General features: G+C 39.0%; 1 protein-coding gene across 2 annotated transcripts in view; it reads right to left on the bottom strand.

The window, feature by feature from the left end:
• Nucleotides 1-17,352, bottom strand: part of PARP4 (poly(ADP-ribose) polymerase family member 4) — a 54,303-nt gene that overhangs the window by 4,863 nt on the left and 32,088 nt on the right. For both annotated transcript variants that reach the window (XM_087894664.1, XM_034409862.3), the window contains 10 exons: nt 17,108-17,295; nt 15,089-15,188; nt 12,973-13,143; nt 10,722-10,802; nt 8,835-8,915; nt 5,605-5,700; nt 3,658-3,780; nt 1,237-1,284; nt 835-912; nt 460-726 (listed from right to left, as the gene is read on the bottom strand). In XM_087894664.1, the coding sequence (XP_087750790.1) occupies nt 460-726; nt 835-912; nt 1,237-1,284; nt 3,658-3,780; nt 5,605-5,700; nt 8,835-8,915; nt 10,722-10,802; nt 12,973-13,143; nt 15,089-15,188; nt 17,108-17,295 (1,233 nt within the window). The remainder of the gene's footprint in view (nt 1-459; nt 727-834; nt 913-1,236; nt 1,285-3,657; nt 3,781-5,604; nt 5,701-8,834; nt 8,916-10,721; nt 10,803-12,972; nt 13,144-15,088; nt 15,189-17,107; nt 17,296-17,352) is intronic.

Genomic DNA, 17,352 nt, shown 5'->3' with positions numbered 1-17,352 from the left:
CTAGTGGAGTGGATGTGTCACATGCAGGTCACACCCATCCCAGGGTGAAAGGAAGGGAAAAAAGTCACGAAATGCCATGTGACGGCAACGTGACACTGCAAGTTTGACACCTGTGCACTAAAGTATGAGAGAAGGGAGGAAAAGGAGCAATCTGCAGCATTCTTGTCAAAAATAAAATCTGTTGGATATGGCAGAGTATGCGATTCTTTCATGATGGCGTTAAGAAGCTTGTCCATCATTGACAAATGTGTGCAGCAAAGGTTGGTAATTATGTGGAGAAATAAATACAGTAGCAATAAAGTTCATTTCAAGGACTCCTGTTTCATTTATTAAAATATCCCTATTTAAACTAAAGTTATGGAGGTGGAGACATTACTTTTCATTCAGCCTTCATATAAATAAAGCATATAAGGACATCCATATTAGAAATAACTGTATTAAATATGTATTACAATTTACCTGGCATGAATTCTCTTCTATAGATTTAGCTGCATAATGAGTTGTCTTTAATTTCGCTTCAGAAGCAGTTGTCTTTCTTTTACAAGAAGCAGATCGCTTCACTTTTTTTGAAGGTTTTAATATTTCTCCTCCTAAGTGAAAGGCAAGCCGATGCTTAGGAACATCTTTCTTTTTTGGGGGTGAAACAGTTTTACAAACAAGGCTTCTGGGAAGTTGTTCAAAAGCAATTTCTTCCCCGACTGACTTGCACAAGACTCCAGACAGTTCCTGAAAATCAAAAGCAAGTTTGTAAAGACACTGGCACTTTGACTGAAATATCAGCTGGTTATGTCTGATGGCCCATTGTGTTTTTTTTTTCCTTATCTGAGCACTGACCTGAACTGGAATACCAGGGTCTAAAGCAGCACCCGCAGAAAAATAGCAATTGGCAGGCATGGCGCAGAAATCAAATATCTGTGGAGTTAAAAAAAAAACTTATGTTCTTCTGTTTTTGTCGTCATCATCATAGTAAAGCCCTTTGCCAACTCTTGAATATTTAAGCCTTTTTCTGAATGAAGCTGCAGCTTGTCAAAAGTCCCCTGAATTTCTATTTTGCAATCCCAAAAGCTGTCTCAAAGCCAGGAAATATATAACCTCCTACTCTATCAATCTAAATTATAGAAAAAATATTATCTTAACAGATTTGCCTAAAGATATTTGTTGATCACAATTTGGTGTTTGACAAAAGATTGGTAGAAAATAGAATATTCACTAACAATTTTTAGATTAACTACTGACCTCACATGATGCGAAGTTACGATGATCAGATATAAAGTCAGGCTCCAACTGTTAAATAAATATTTTTTAGCTTTAGATTAGATTCACAAACATACATTCTAAATTATTGTTCAGAACAGCAGATAAATTGCTTAAAAGATTCAAGTTACCTAGTTTCTCAAACATTTTTTTTCTGGAATGTTTGTCATAAAGTTTAATAGACACTTTATGTGTCTTTTGTAAAATTTCTATTTTTCAAAAATGTGACAAATACCTTTAATCATTTATTTCAAGGGTCTCCATTAAGATTTGTGGACTTCAATGCCAGAATTCCTTAGCAGCTATGCTGCCTAGGGAATTCTGGAAGTTGAAGTACGTAAGTCTTAAAGTTGCCAAGTTTAGAGACCCCTGATTTATTAGTATATGTACATAAAACAGATATCATAAATAATACACTTAATGTTCTTTGTTTACACCTATAATTTTTTCAAGTAATTTTATCTTTGAATTACTCTGTAAGAGATAACACTATTACAATTATTTATATTCTCCAGAATCAAAATCAGGAGCGTTGTTGTATTTGTGGAACAAAGGCGTAGGACCTGGTTAATTATGCCCGTCTCCCACAGTATCTGCCTGGTCAATCTAATCTGGCAGAATTAGCCTATTCTGAGTTCCTTCAATTAAAAAGTGCCATCTAACAGGACCCCGTAATTGTGCCTTCTCTATAGTGGCACCTGCCCTCTGGAATGAGGGTCTCCCTGAAATCCACATGGCTTCCACCCTAATGACATGGGGCGGGTCCATCCACTAGGTTCAAAGCCTCGGAAAAGACCCAGATCCTTAAGGCCTACCTGAATAAAGATTTCAGGATGTACAACATTCCAGGGGCAGTGGTGAAATCCAAATATTTTTACTACTGGTTTTGTGGGCATGGCTTGGTCGGTGTGCTATGGCTTGGTGGGCGTGGCAGGGGAAGGATACTGCAAAATCTCCATTCCCATCCCACTCTGGGGCCAGCCAGAGGTGGTATTTGCCGGTTCTCCGAACTGCTCAAACTTTCTGCAACCGGTTCTGCAGAACCTGTCAGAACGTGCTGGATTTCACCCCTGTCCAGGGGATAGGTGCTTGACAGAAAAGGCACAGTTCTAGAGCAGGGGTGTCAAACTCATGTAATCAATGAATCCTTGAATTGCATTCAGAAGCAGCCTGACAATCAATGCAGCCCATTGAAGTAGCACTGTTACATGAGAACACAATGGCATGCCCATAATTGCTCGCAATCCTGTTTACAAGGATGAGCTCTACGAATCCATATTCTTATGCAATTCCTAATATTTATGGTAATCGGGAAACAAAACAAGACATAAAGGCGGGATCTTTTATGTCAATAAAAGATGGTTGTTGGCTTCCAACCATAAATAAAATATTTCAGTGTTCTTTTTCTTTTCCCAATATTAAATACCTGTGGAATGACAAATGAACATATCACACACACAATAAACTCTTTTATACTATTTAAACAATCCCGCAATACTTTATGGCTTCTGCATCTATTTTTTGGGAGAAACAATACCTCCCAGCATAAAATATTTCACTTTTGCTTAAATGATATTGACTGTTGTAAGTGAATTTATATAGACTGTATTTCAAGATTGAAAAATTTCCTTTTCTGGCTGATTGTTAGAAAAAACTTTCTAACACTATGAACAGTTTGGCATTGGAACCAATTATTGAGGAAGATGAACTTTCCTTCTCCAGGTATGTTCAAAAAAACAGGCTATATAAAGAATTGTCAGGGATGCTTTAATGAGGGGTATAATTCAGCTCAAATAGCTCCTTCCAAATTTATGATCCTTTATTTCTCTAGAACTAATAAAAGAGGCGAAAATGTGCTGGGAAAACTTAGGACACTGTGATATCATACCATCCTTCTGAATTGTATTTCTAGGAATCTGTCCCTATGCAAGCATAGCAATACAGCTTTCCCCAACACCTGGGTCACTGGGAATTTTACACCATAAAGAATATTCTGCATCAATTGCTGGACAAGTTCATCTCCTATCTGTGCATCTATAGTAATTAGTCAGTCATACATCACAACAGTATGTGTAGTTCTGGCAGATCCATTCGTTTCCACTCTTCCACCACACAGCCAACCATGATCATTCTGCTCTTATTCTGAATGGATCTGGTTTCAACTCTAATAAATGAAAAACTTTCATGCAATTTTGGTATCTTCTGAGGAAAAAATGTGAAAGAAACCTTCATTTTTCTTCTCTAAAAGGCTGTCCTCCATGAGTGTTGAAATTGTACTGCTGCAGGTACTTGTAAAATTTTTGAGAATTTGAGTCCCAGTATACATGGAAGGTGTCTTATCTTTACCAAAGAAGTAACATTAAATCACATTACATTAAAGGGGGGGGGACACAATATACATACCATACTTTCATTGTACAGAATTTCTTCTGTTGAATATTCTATGTAGGGTAAAATATCAACATCATGTGTAGCTACAGGCTCCAAGTGATCTAAAGTATCACCACTTTGGTCTTCATCTGCCTCCTAATTGAGAAGTACCAAAAGAATACATGAGAAGGAATCAATATTGTTAAATATTCAAAGCTAAGAATAATAACAGTGCCTTGGAATTAATCTGAAAAGCTAAAAATAGTTATCTTAGAATCAGCTTCTCTATCCTCATCTCTGTTGAAGTTACAACTCTCAGATTCTTTAACTTTGCTGGTCCCACACAAACTGGATGGTCAGTTTGAGCTGATAGGCCTTTTCCTAATATGAGCTCCATCCACATGTATGAACTTCAAGACTTCAAATGTTTCGCTGGTTGAGAAATTCTGAAAGGTTGTTCTATTACGAGGAGTACAGGAAGTCATCAACTTACGAGCAGAATTGAGCCAAAACTTCTGTTGTTAAATGAGACATTCGTTAAGTGAATTTTGCCCCATTTTATGACCTTTCTTCCCTCAGTTGTTATGTGAATCACTGTGGTTGTTAAAGTTAGTAACATGATTGTTAAGGAAATCTGGCTTCCCCGTTGACTTTGCTTGCCAGAAGGTCTGAAAAACGGATCACATGACCCCAGGAAACTGCAACCGTCACAAATGTGAGTCAGTTGCCAAGCATCTGAAATTTGATCACGTGACCATTGGGATACTGCAATGGTCATAAGTGTGAAAAATGGTCATAAGTCATTTTTTTCCAGTGCAGTTGCAACTTTGAGCAGTCATAAATGAACTGTTGTAATTTAAGGACTGCCTATATATAATTATGCAAAGTGTATAAAAATAAAATAATGTTGGATTTTATTTTATTATTCCTCAACTGTTTATAAAAATTACAATAAGTTTTATACTGTTTTATACTGTTTATTAACTGAATTATTCTTTCATTAAATATTGGGTATAAGGGGCTTACTTTTCTCAGCTATTTGTTCACATACTTTGTTTACTAAAGAGTAGTAAACAATAGCCATTACAGGTTTCTTCTTTGAATGAAAAGTGGTACAGTATACAACTAGACTGAAAGAAAATAATGATTTCTGAAATAATTCTCTCTCTGGTGGCAACTAATCTGCAGTCCCTTTAGAAACATGGCTACTTTCTTGCTTTGCAAGCAAACAGTTAGAAACAAAACATTCCTGAAGTTCAACAGAAAAATGTTTTCCCTCGAAAACAGTTGAATACAATTTCTCATTTGTTGATCAGATTGCTCAGAATGAATTTATCATCCCATTGTAGTTCAGACCTGAATATTTCCTAGCATTGATTGTGGCCTACTGGAACTTTAGTCACCACCACTAAACTTAGGTTTTATAATTTGTTATTACTGTATTATATTCTATATTCTATTATATTCTATTACATTTTTCTCTGGGTTCCTATATTTTCAATCCCACAAACGAAGAACGCATACTTTTCTTCTTCTTAGCATTCATCATGGACACATGATATTCTCTCTCATCCTTTACTCTTTCTAATTTGCTTCACTCCCCCATTCATAATCTGAGGTATCATTTTCTTCAGTATGTGTCTCTGATGGCTGGCAGTCTGCCACTTCCTCAAAGCTTTAATTGTCTTCCGGCAGTACTGGTTAACATGGCTGCCATCCATGCACCACTATTCTGAAGTTTTATTGATTCTTGATGAAGCATCAAGTGCAACACAGCAAGGATTAATCACTAATCACTTGTACTTTAATGAATCTACCCATTAATATTCTAGCGCGCAGTCAATCTTCACCTAAGATCTAATTTTCATTGAAATTAAAATAATTTAGACTACATGTTCTGATGCCTTCCAGATTTCATAATTCAGCACTACCTTGGGAAAAAAAATGGGGGAAGGATGGTTTGAAGATGAATATACATACCCTTTTTTCAATTGCCACAAAGCTTGTAAACTGGGTCACAATGGAGTGCTTCAGGCTGAGCTCAATGATGCTGGACTTCAGCTGTTCTCTTTTCATCTAAACAGTAAGCCCAGGCAAATGTTAAAGAATCTTCAGGGACAAGCAACCTGATACTCTGCTTCCCTGAAAATAAGACATCCCCTGATCGTAAGCCCAATTGGGCTTTAGAGCGCATGTGTTAAAATAAACCTCCCCCCGAAAATAAGCCCTCCCTGAAAATATTTAAACACAGAGCTGGAAATCAGGTAAAATGGCATGAGGAACGCCATCTTGCTTCACGCACCCCAAAATAATAAGACCTCCCCGAAAATAAGGCCAAGCATTTATTTTGGGGTTCAAAAAAATATAAGACAGGGTCTTATTTTCGGGAAAACACAGTATCTACCAGATGTTTTGGACTACAATAAGTTCCAGCCACCATAGCCAATGGGCTACATTTATAGGAGTTCAGGAATTATCTTCCAAAATATCTAAAGGGCATCCTGTTACTTCCTCTTTTGCCTATATAATCTTTATCAGAGATCTACAGCTGGGCTAGCAGGAGTGAGTTGGCTCACATCGTTAGGATGCTGAGTCAGAGGTTACAAGTCGTGTTCAAGACCTGAGTGCTGCTCCGTAGTGGGGTGAGCTCCTGTCAGTCTCTCCAGGTCCTTAACGGAGACATGAAAGGAGCCCCCAGAGGCATTGTCTGGGCACCAGTGATGTCACTACCCTGTTTCCCCCAAAATAAGACATCCCCTGATAATAAGCCCAATCGGGCTTTTGAGCGCATGGCAATAAGGCCCAGCGCTTATTTCAGGGTTCAAAAAAATATAAGACAGGGTCTTATTTTTGAGGAAACACGGTAGCTAATCCTTTCAACCCAGAAGTGCCTTAAATGCTGCCTCTGACATGAATGGAACAGGGAGCCAGGCTAGTGGAGTATTTCATCCAGATTTCTGCCATGGCAGTAACTTCTATACAAGTTGGTTTAGTTCCTGAAGTGGCAGATCTTCAACATTTCATTTATAGTTTTTTAAATATATTTTTTCAAGCATGTTTTAAATCCTATTGTCATTATATGTTATAGTCAAATGTATTTTTTTTCATTAAAGCACAATATCATAAAACAAAACAAAATAAAACATAGGATCACTTTCTTTGTGTGCTATTAAGTTATTATAAAATGTGAGAATCCACAAAAAGAAAATTACCATTATCAATTATAACGTTAGGAAGGGAATGGAAATGGAAATTATGACTGGATGACTACATCCATGCCAGCCAAGTGTTTGATAAGGTTTTGGTTTAGCATAGCTAAACTATGAATCCTTCTACAATTGAAAGCACTACTGTTAAATGCATAAAGCTGTGAGTCCATGCATTAAATCAGATTAGAGAGTAAACTGAGAACTAGTATGGTGTAGTGGTTAAAATGTGGCATAGGAATGGTGAGATACAGATCCTAATCTACTCTCAGCTATGGAGACTCTTGGGTGGCCTTGGACTATCAATTTCTCTCAGCTCTACCTATTTCACAGGTTGCTGCTGTTAAAAATACGAGAAGGAAGAACTATGTACTTGAGTTCCACTACAAAGCGCAGGATATAAATCAAATAAATAAATCTAGACTCATTGGCCATATGGAATATTCCAGAGGTGGTATTCAGCTGGTTTGAACCAGTTCAGGCGAACTGGTAGCGGCGACTGCAAGTGGGCTTGCCCACCCACCCTGGCGTAATGCCATCCTATTTACTCACTTTTTGAGGCCAGGTGCATGTGCAGAAGGCGCACGCATGCGCAGAGTGAACTGGTGTTAAGAATATTGGAAACCCACTACTGGAGCTTTCACTTTATTGTATCTAAGATTTGCAATTCTTGGAGCAGTTAGCCATCTTATCAGCCATCTGTTTTATGGTGTCAGAAAGGGAATATCAAGTGCACATTCCCCCCAACTCACACAATCACCCTTCTGCCATCTTATGAATATCCTTAACTTGCTGTTGAATAAATTTCTTCAGTAGGAAAAGTTGAGATGCAGTCAGCAAACTGCATCTCTCTTTTCCTCTTGCCATACATGTTTCCGAAGTGAAGAAACTGGCCACTATATTGAAGCTCTGCCCCATCAGACTGACTGGGAAGGAGAAGAGTGATTGGCGAGGCATAACAGCACCAGGAAGAGGAGGTCCTCTGAAGTGCCAGAAGATAGAATGAGGTAGGAATTCCTGCCAACTATCCCACTGATAGTGGCAGTGGCTAAGTGGCTAAGATGCTGAGCTTGTCGATCGAAAGGTCAGCAGTTCAGTGGTTCGAATCCCTAGTGCCGCGCAACAGGGTGAGCTCCCATTACTTGTCCCAGCTTCTGCCAACGTAGCAGTTCGAAAGCACGTAAGAAATGCAAGTAGAAAAATAGGGACCACCTTTGGTGGGAAGGTAACAGCGTTCCATGCGCCTTTGGCGTTTAGTCATGCCAGCCACATGACCATGGAGACTTCTTCGGACAGCGCTGGCTCTTCGGCTTTGAAACAGAGATGAGCACTGCCCCCTAGAGTCGGGAATGACTAGCACATATGTGCAAGGGGAACCTTTACCTTTACCTTTATCCCACTGTACAATCCTAGAGAAAACTCTGTAAATGTCTTCCCAGTATTTTCTCAACCAGGCATTAATCAGCTTAACTAGCACATACATCCATAAATCTCATAACATGTAAGGGACATAGCAATACAGAGCCACTGTCAGATCATCACAGCCATTGTGTGGGGAAGGAGCCTCAGCAGTATGTATCTTGTTCCAAACTTATTCTATTTATTTATTTATTTAGCAAATTTGGACAGTCACCCATCAAAAAAACCCCCAAACCTCTGGATGGCTTACAAACATAATGACAATTAAATGTATGTGACAATGCAAGAAATACTCAACATAAATAAAAATAAAAACATGAAAAACCCCAGGCTTATAGGAGAACACTTAATTTAATTCCATTAGAGAATCATAGTCCCTAAAGCAGTCATTTAATCTGAAACTAAGAATACATAAAAAGCCCAAAGTCTAGTCCACCATCATGTTTTCTTAAATGCGCCTCTTCTCTGAGAAGATTAAACAAAAGCAGGATGCAATCTGTATCATGCAATTTTAAAGATGGCGGTCATAATTAAAATGGATAATAAATACAGTGTTACGCAATTTTTATTTTCTTGGGAGCGCACCTCATGCTCTGTTTCGTTCTCATCAAGCATTCCTTGTTCATACTCTCTAATAAAGGCTCTTGCTGCAAGTTTGTGGAGTATCTGTACCAGGTACAAAAGAAGACATCACGATCAGTAATATTAAAGCAATGATTAAATAGTTTGGCCTTGTCAAATGTATATTGAGCAGTTTGCCTCTGAGTGTAAATAGTGTACTGGAAAAGAATTATGCTCCCTATGTCATCAGAGATGAGGCTGCACTTCTGCTGACATGTTTTAAAGCATCTTTCTTGCCTCTGTATCAAGGCATTGTCTGGACCTCTGGACTAGCAACATCAGTGACACAACTGGTTCTGTCACTGCTTTTCTCATTTTTTGGCCATACACAGCTTCCAAAGCTCCCAGTTCAGAGTCAAAGACTGCAGCAGGAGAAAAATGGACATCATGGTCTTCATGTAACTGATTGTCTAATTGAATCTAACCATGGTAAATGTCATGTCTCAATGGCATGGCCTTCATTTCATCCTCAATTCATGTGCTAAATTGTCCTTGGCTGAAGGACCCATGCACACTCAGAGGAACACATATTTGGTGTACCTTCCTTCCTGTAGAGAGTAAGGAAGATGATTTTGATGTAGATATGCAGATGCTGTTGCCTAGGCAACAGCTGCAGCATATCCCCATCAAGGTAATCTTTGTTATTCGCCAAACTTCCCAAATCTGCTGAAGAGCTCTTTGGTGTGCTTGCAGTATTAGAATGTAGACTCACCCTCCCAACATAAGGCTCCTGGAAGCACCTGGGATCATAACAGTTGGGCTCACTACTTATATAAACTATTATGGTTTTTTATATATTTACATAATATTTTAATCTCTCTATATACTTTTTTTTAATGTTTGTTTTTTAAAATATTTTTTCACTTTGTCTATTTTATATATTTTTAGCTTTTAAAATTAATAACCGTTTTTATTTTACCTTTTCTATGCTGATCAATCACCATAATAAAGATTTGATTTAGCTTGGAACGAGAGTTTCTTTAAGAATAAAAGGATTATTGAGGAAAAAGTCCCCACTTCCAAGTAATTCTGTTGGATGCATATCTGATCTCAGAAAACTTCTTTATTTATATTTCCAGATGACCAAAACTGTGTATAGCAGACAGCTTCAACTGATTTATTCCTCTTAACCCAACCTGTTACTTCTGCTCTAGGTTCATTCCACATCTGCTTTCTTCCTGACAGTTAGAACAATTAATCAATGGAATAATTTGCGTCCAGAACTTGTGGCTGCTCCAACACTGACGGTTTTAAGAAGAGATTTGACAACCATTTATCTGAAATGATATAGGGTTTCCTGCCTGAGCAGGGGGTTGGACTAGAACCTTGATGGCGAACCTATGACACAGGTGGCACGCAGAGCCCTCTCTGCAGGCATGCGAGCCGTCACCCCAGCTCAGCTCTGTTGCGTATGCACGCGTGCCTCTTGCCGGCCAGCTGGTTTTCGGGTCTCTGCCGCACATGCGCAGGGGGCGGGGCGCATGCGGGAGACGCATGTGCGGGGATGGGGCGCACATGCTGGGGTCACATGTGCATGCGGGGGCGTGCATGTGGGGGTCGCATGTGCATGCACTGGGGTGTGGTGTGCAGGGGGTTCACGCACATTGCATTATGCACACTTGGTGCCAAAAAGGTTAGCCATCACTGGACTAAAAGACCTCCAAGGTCTTTTCCAACTCTGCTATACTCACGTATAACCCTATGTCCAGTGGGGCTTACCCTTTGGAATGTCTTTTATGACTGCATTGTAACTAGAAAAATATTCAGAAGGGACCCAAATGCTCCATTTTAAAATATTAAATCAGGAGCTTGAGGCAAGTTTATGGTTAAAGCAATCAGTGCCTAACTCACAGTTCCTGTGGTCTTCTGCAGTTCAGATGTAGACACCAGTGTATACAATTCCTGATTATCTACCTGTGCCTTTAAAATAGCCTGAAAGAGAAAAACACACCAGAATATTTGTCTTAATTTATTATTTTTTAAATTAAGAACGGTGGCATACACATCATGGTAACAGCATGTTGATCTATTACTTTACGGAAAAGCAACTGCTTCTATTTACAATATAAGCTCCATGCAACATTTATTAAAATTGTTTTTAGGTATCTCTTCCTGTTTACAGAGGCGGTGATGCTAATACAGACACATCTGCTGGTCGAATGGAACATTTGTTGTGACTTAATTATGAGAATACACCAAACAATTTTTAAAAAAGCTTTAACTCTAGTGCAATATAATAGCTGTTTAATTTATCAAGATTTGACATTGTTGGGCATGTTAAAATATAAAATTATGGTTAGTATGAAATTTCAAAGCAGATTTTGCATTAGCTATAGCTTGGTCTAATGTCTATTTTTAAACAAACACACTAACATATACTGCTGTTTTAAGTCATATACTGCTGTAGAGTAGATCAGAGCACAAAGAATAAAAGCAGCTGAAATGTGTAAATTCAAAGCTACCTTAAACCTGATACATTCTGAAGCTCAAATCAGTGGCTGACATCACCATGAATTAAATTGTTATGGTAACAGGTGGAAGAGTCTTTTCAGGTTGAGGGCTCCACTGGAAAATACAACATTTTCTATTGTTTTCCGTTGCTTCAGGAATTGCAAGTTTTGTTCTATGCTCGATCTACTGTTTTGCTTAATACAGCTCATGGACATAATCAGCATGTGATAATGCTAAGCCATCTTATAACAGCTGTTATTTGCAATTATATGGTTTTATTTATTTATTATTTGTACAATTTATTAGCTGCCCATCTTACCACAAGGTAACTCTAGGTGGCTTACAATATTAAAAAGGTTTACTATACAAGCAATCTAATTTGTTCACAACATTTTAAGATGTGTGAATTCTTTATTCTCCTTTGCTCTGCACAGTTGAGATGACAGCTGGGGCAGAGGTGGTATTCAGCAGGTTCTGACCAGTTCTGGAGAACCGGTAGCGGAAATTTTGAGTAGTTTGGAGAACCGGTAAATACCACCTGTGACTGGCCCAGCCCTCATCTATTCTCTATCTCCTGAGTCCCAGCTGATTGGGAGGAAATGGGGATTTTGCAGTAACCTTCTCCTGGAGTGGTGAGGGAATGGAGATTTTACAGTATCCTTCCCCTGCCATGCCCACCAAGCCACACCCACAGAACCAGTAGTAAAAAAATTTGAATCCCACCACTGGGTACTGGGTACATTTCCAGGCATGTTCTGAGAAAGATATCGATGGGTTAAAACAGCTTCAGAAGAAGGCTACAAATGCAATATACAAATTTGAGGCTATTTTCTATGAGGATAGGCTTAAGGACAGTGGTAGGTTGCCTCCGGTTCTGTCTGGTTCTTGAGAACCGGTAATAAAAATGGTGGGAGGCTCCGCCCACTCACCCGGACGACATAATTGACCTTCTGCGCATGCGCAGAAGCAAGCAAGCACGCACAAGCGACGCAACTGTGCATGCACTCCCGTTGCGAACCGGTAGTAAAGGTAAGTAGAACCCACCCCTGCTGAAGGAAGTTAGGATCTTTAGTCTACAGAAAAGAAGACTGAGGGGAGTCATAATATCAGTGTTCGGACATACCGTATAATAGGTATGTCCATACAGGAGTTGATCAGAAACAATTTTCTGTTGTTACAGAAACTAGGATCATAACAAGTATAATTTGCATGCATATTTTTAAATACAAGGTAAAACTTCCTGATGGTAAATGTGTATAATAATGAAATAGTCTACATCTCTGGACAATTACCTTTTGAGGATGATTTAAATTTGGTTTTCTTCTATATCGTAGAAGATTGGATTAGATTACCTTCACAGCCCTCTCCAACTCAGTGGAGGTCTGGAAAGTGTTATATTCATAGCCTTTGTAATTTTTCTGTTTACCTATCACTGTTTCTATTGCTTTTCTGACCACAGAAAATCATTTTCTGATTGGTTCTTTGTTTTTTGTTTTTTTGGAAAATCCATGATTTAAGTTATATGTATTATTTAAATTAAATTAAATTATTATTTAAATCAAATGCATTATTCATTCATATGAAAGAATATATAAATATATAATTTTTCAAACTGGGAAGAAGAGAGAAGCTTCTTTGGACAGCTTTTTACCTCTGTGCAATGGAAGATAAATCCATAGACTAGAAGACGCTCGTGGTTAAACAGAGCATGTATCTGAGCAGGAGTAAAACTAAATTTAGGATTGTCTGTAATATAAGTCTGCCATTCAATGGAAATAGAACTGCACTGTGGAGAAAACATTCTAGTTGTCTGGCTTTTCACCTGCATAGAGATGGAAACAGAAAATTAATATTTGTTCCATTGGTTAAATCATTTTACATAGAGCAGTTAATACACAACAAAATAGAAGAAATATGAAGAAATGCTATTGTACAGGGAATTTCATCAAGTGATTTAACCACATCCATTTTTTTTTTGATTAATTAGTCTAGAGTCTTGAACTTGATAAAATGAATTGTAAAACATGCAAAGGGCTAAAATTATTTTTTCCAGATAACTCTTTGTTGCTCTTTTGAACTTGGTTGCCTGCTGATGTTTTGTTCCCTGATTATGTAACATTTCAGTGATAGAAGGGAGTGGGGATTGCTTCTTATTAATTTAAGAATAGCTTGCCCTCTCAATGTTGATGTGCTTTCTTCTTGACAGTTCCTTAATTAGGGTAATATTTATCTGCTTGATTCTCTCCTTGGTAGTTCCTTGGTTATTGTTTTCTGTTCGATTGCCTGGTGAAATCTTTAGTTATCTGAGTATTGATTGTTGGTGAGGAGCTATGACTCTCCCCCCCCCACACTTTTTAAGGTTTTTTTATTATCTCTTTTGAATGTTGTGTAAATGTTGTTTATCTCTATGTACCTGTTGATGGCTGATCTGTCTGAGTGCCAAACTTCCAGGAATTCTGTAGTATTTTTGGATTTAGCGTCATCTCTGTTTCTCAGCTGAAACTATAGCTGAGTAGTCTGTCTATGTGTTATGACATTAAGGAGTTTTCATCATGTCTTCTGACTGCTAGCTGGTGTTTGCCTTTTGTACAAGTCTATGGAGATTCTCAGTCATCTAGGTCATGGTTGTCCCAAAGGTGCTTTTTCAGGAGGCAACTGGACTTTCTTGTTTTTTTCTTTTGAAGACGTTTCACTTCTCATCCAAGAAGCTTCTTCAGCTTTGACTAGATAGTGGGGAATGGAAAGATTTATATTCCTTGCAGACAGCTGGTATTTACATTATTTTTAGAGAGTCGTTGAGGCCATCTGTGTCCTCAGGATCACCTGAGTAGTGCAAATGGGTGTGGAGCCATCTTGGCTGCAGAATTTTTTCTGTTCTGTGTTCCTTCAATGTTGAAGACAGGTGCAGGCTATCAGGAATAAGTCCGTGTTGCCTGCATCTCAAACTGAAGTCCAGTTGCCTCCTGAAAAAGCACCTTCGGGATGCCATTTGTATACTTCACAATTGGCTTCTGACAAACAGATTCAATGGAAAAGAGCAGTAAAATCACAAGTCATAGTCACTGATGTCTCACTTAATTACCTTGTTGCTTAGTGAACAATTTTCCAGTCCTAGCAGTGATCACTAAGTAAAGACTATCTATATTGGGAAAACCTCTGGTAGCAAAAAATGTCAGAATGCCCTTGTGTTCCCATCAAGAGATGTTTTTTTATTTGTACCCTTTTTTGTCCTAGCTTCAGATAGTAGATATGGAGTTCTCCTGTCATCTTATACGCACAACAACTGTGTGAAAGAGACTGGGCTGAACTGCAATAGAGTAATAATGTCTTGGTGCTTTGAAACTGGTTTTTTTAAAAATAAGAAATGCTAATATTATTTTCAAGCAACAATGCAAATACACTTAATGATGTAGAAATGTAAAATTAGGGTTGCAATTAATTTCACTTTTTTTGCATGAAGAGGGTTGATATATTGTTGCATTCCAGAGTTGTGCTATTCCGGATGGGACACCGATGATCAGCTGGAAAAAGAGCAAGATTTGGCTTATGATGTTCCTGCCTGTCCTCTGACTTTGAAGGACTGACATTAAAATGATGCCGGTTGCCTCTCAAGAAATGATAGTAGGTTGCCTTCAAATTAGTCGGTGGGGCTAGGGAAAGGGAACATTGTACTATGGAAGCGTCCTGAAAAGTAAGTAATTATATTAAGTAATGCAACCCATTCCCCAGCTGATTGCTGCTTATAAAAAATACTAAAATATACTTGCCTTTCTTTCCCAGTTATATTTTGATTTCACATCGAAATATTCAAAAGCTCCAGCTCCATAGTGGGATAAAGCTCTCAGCATGTGACGATTTGCTGTAGGACTAAGAAGATTTGTAAAGATTTACAATATATAAAAATCTGGAATAGAGAATCAATCTGACCAGAAAAACACTGACTGTGAAAGGGATCTAGTGGAGTCCTAGTGGACACACCATTTAGATATGAGCCAGCAGTGTGCAGCAGCTGCCAAAAAAGCCAACACAGTTCTAGGCTGCATAAAGAGAGGGATAGAATCAAGATCAAGTGAAGTGTTAATACCACTTTATAATGCCTTGGTAAGGCCACACTTGGAATACTGCATCCAGTTTTGGTCACTACAATGTAAAAAAGATGTTGAAACTCTAGAAAGAGTGCAGAGAAGAGCAACAAAGATGATTAGGGCACTGGAGGCTAAAACATATAAAGAATGGTTGCTGGAACTGGATATGTCTAGTCTTATGAAAAGAAGGACTAGGGGTGACATGATAGCAGTGTTCTGATATCTCAGGGTTGCCATAAAGAAGAGGGAGTCAAGCTATTCTCCAAAGTACCTGAGAGTAGGACAAGAAGCAATGGGTGGAAACCAATCAAGGAGAGAAGCAATTTAGAACTAAGGAGAAATTTCCTGACAGTTAAAACAATCAGTGAAACAATTTGCCTCCAGAAGTTGTAAATGCTCCAACACTAGGACTTTTAAAGAAGAGATTGGATAACCATTTGTCTGAGGTGGTGTAGGGTTTCCTGCCTAAGCAGGGGGTTGGACTAAAAAACTGCCAAGATCCTTCCAACTCTGTTATTCTATATTCTAAATTAATGTTATAAGCAATATACGCTGGGCATAGTTACAGTGCTTTATGTATTGCCGCACACTCTGCCCTGAAGCATGATGTCACGCTGGCCACATGATTGTGGAAATGTCTTTGGACAACACTGACTCAATGGCCTTGAAATGGAAATGAGCACACCTAGCAGGGACTCTTTTACAGTTAAATTAGCGCACACATCAAATTTACTAAATTTTACTAGTATAAGTTGAGCATTCAAAGAGTGGGGACAAGAAGGTCAGAAAAAATGGCAAGGATTAATGGTATATGAGACTGATCTTGCAGACAGGAAGGAGAGCCACAGACTGGAAAACTGGCAAGTAAAAGAGTTGTCAGCCTACAGAAGGAAAGATGATGTGAGAAGCATTTCAGAAGGGACCCTCCCTAGTTTTTTGGAGAGTAAAAGGAGAGGGGGGGGGACAGAAATACTTTCAGTCTTGCAAGATACTGTTAATGTAACCTTACAATAAAGATTGTATTCCTGGTTGTGCTTTTTGTCTGGACTACGTGACAGGGCTAACATAACCTCACCTACTTGTCTTCTGGTTAAAAAAGGGCTTTTGTTGAGCTGTAAAATCTCTATTGTTGCCCTATAGCAAGGGTGTCAAACTCAAGGCCCAGGGGCCGGATCCAGCCCTGAGGATGCTTAGAGCTGGCCCAAGGGGCCATCCTGGAAAAAGCAAAGGACCGGCCCGTGGTGCTTCTGCCAGCGAAAATGGAGCTTGGGAAGGCCACCTGCGCCCCCCCCCCCGAGCTCCGTTTTCACTAGCAGAGGGTTGCAGAAGGCCGTCTCAGATGAAAACAGAGCTCGGGAGCCTGCTTTTGCTGGCAGAGTGCTCGGGTCACCACAGGCGCCTCCATGAGTGACATCCAGCTGGCCACACACCCCCTGCCCCCCTGAAGTCAAACACAACCTTGATGCGGCCCTCAAGGAAATCAAGTTTGCCCTATAGCAATGTTTCTCAACCTCAGCAACTTTAAAATGCGTAGATTTCAATTCTCAGACTAGTTAGGGGATGCTGTTTGGAGAATTCTGACAGCTGAATCCCACATATCTTAAGACTGTTGAGACACAGGAACACTGCCCTATAATTTGTCAGGTCAAATATGCTTTGTAATTCTGTTCGGATGTCACTTTTCACCTACTTTGCACTTACCCCACTCCACATGTAAATATTCGGGTGTGCAGTACATTTTTCTTCAACACTTGCAGGGTCATGCCTTCATTCTGAATATGTCCATCAGATATAAGAATAATATTGCGCTTGCTTTTAGTAGGGTAAAGCAAACTCAGATAACGCAGTACCTTCCATAAGTTTGAATCTCCCATTGTAGCTGTAGCTGACTAAAAATTAAAAATAAAAGCTAAATTAAGACCATCCTCTCCCAGATGTGTCAAACC

This window comes from Pantherophis guttatus, chromosome 5 (genome assembly GCF_059756535.1).
Source record: "Pantherophis guttatus breed Tessera chromosome 5, ASM5975653v1, whole genome shotgun sequence".
In the NCBI taxonomy this organism is placed as follows: Eukaryota; Metazoa; Chordata; class Lepidosauria; order Squamata; family Colubridae; genus Pantherophis; species Pantherophis guttatus.
Note: the sequence above shows the minus strand (reverse complement) of the source record. Positions and strands in the feature narration are given on the sequence as shown.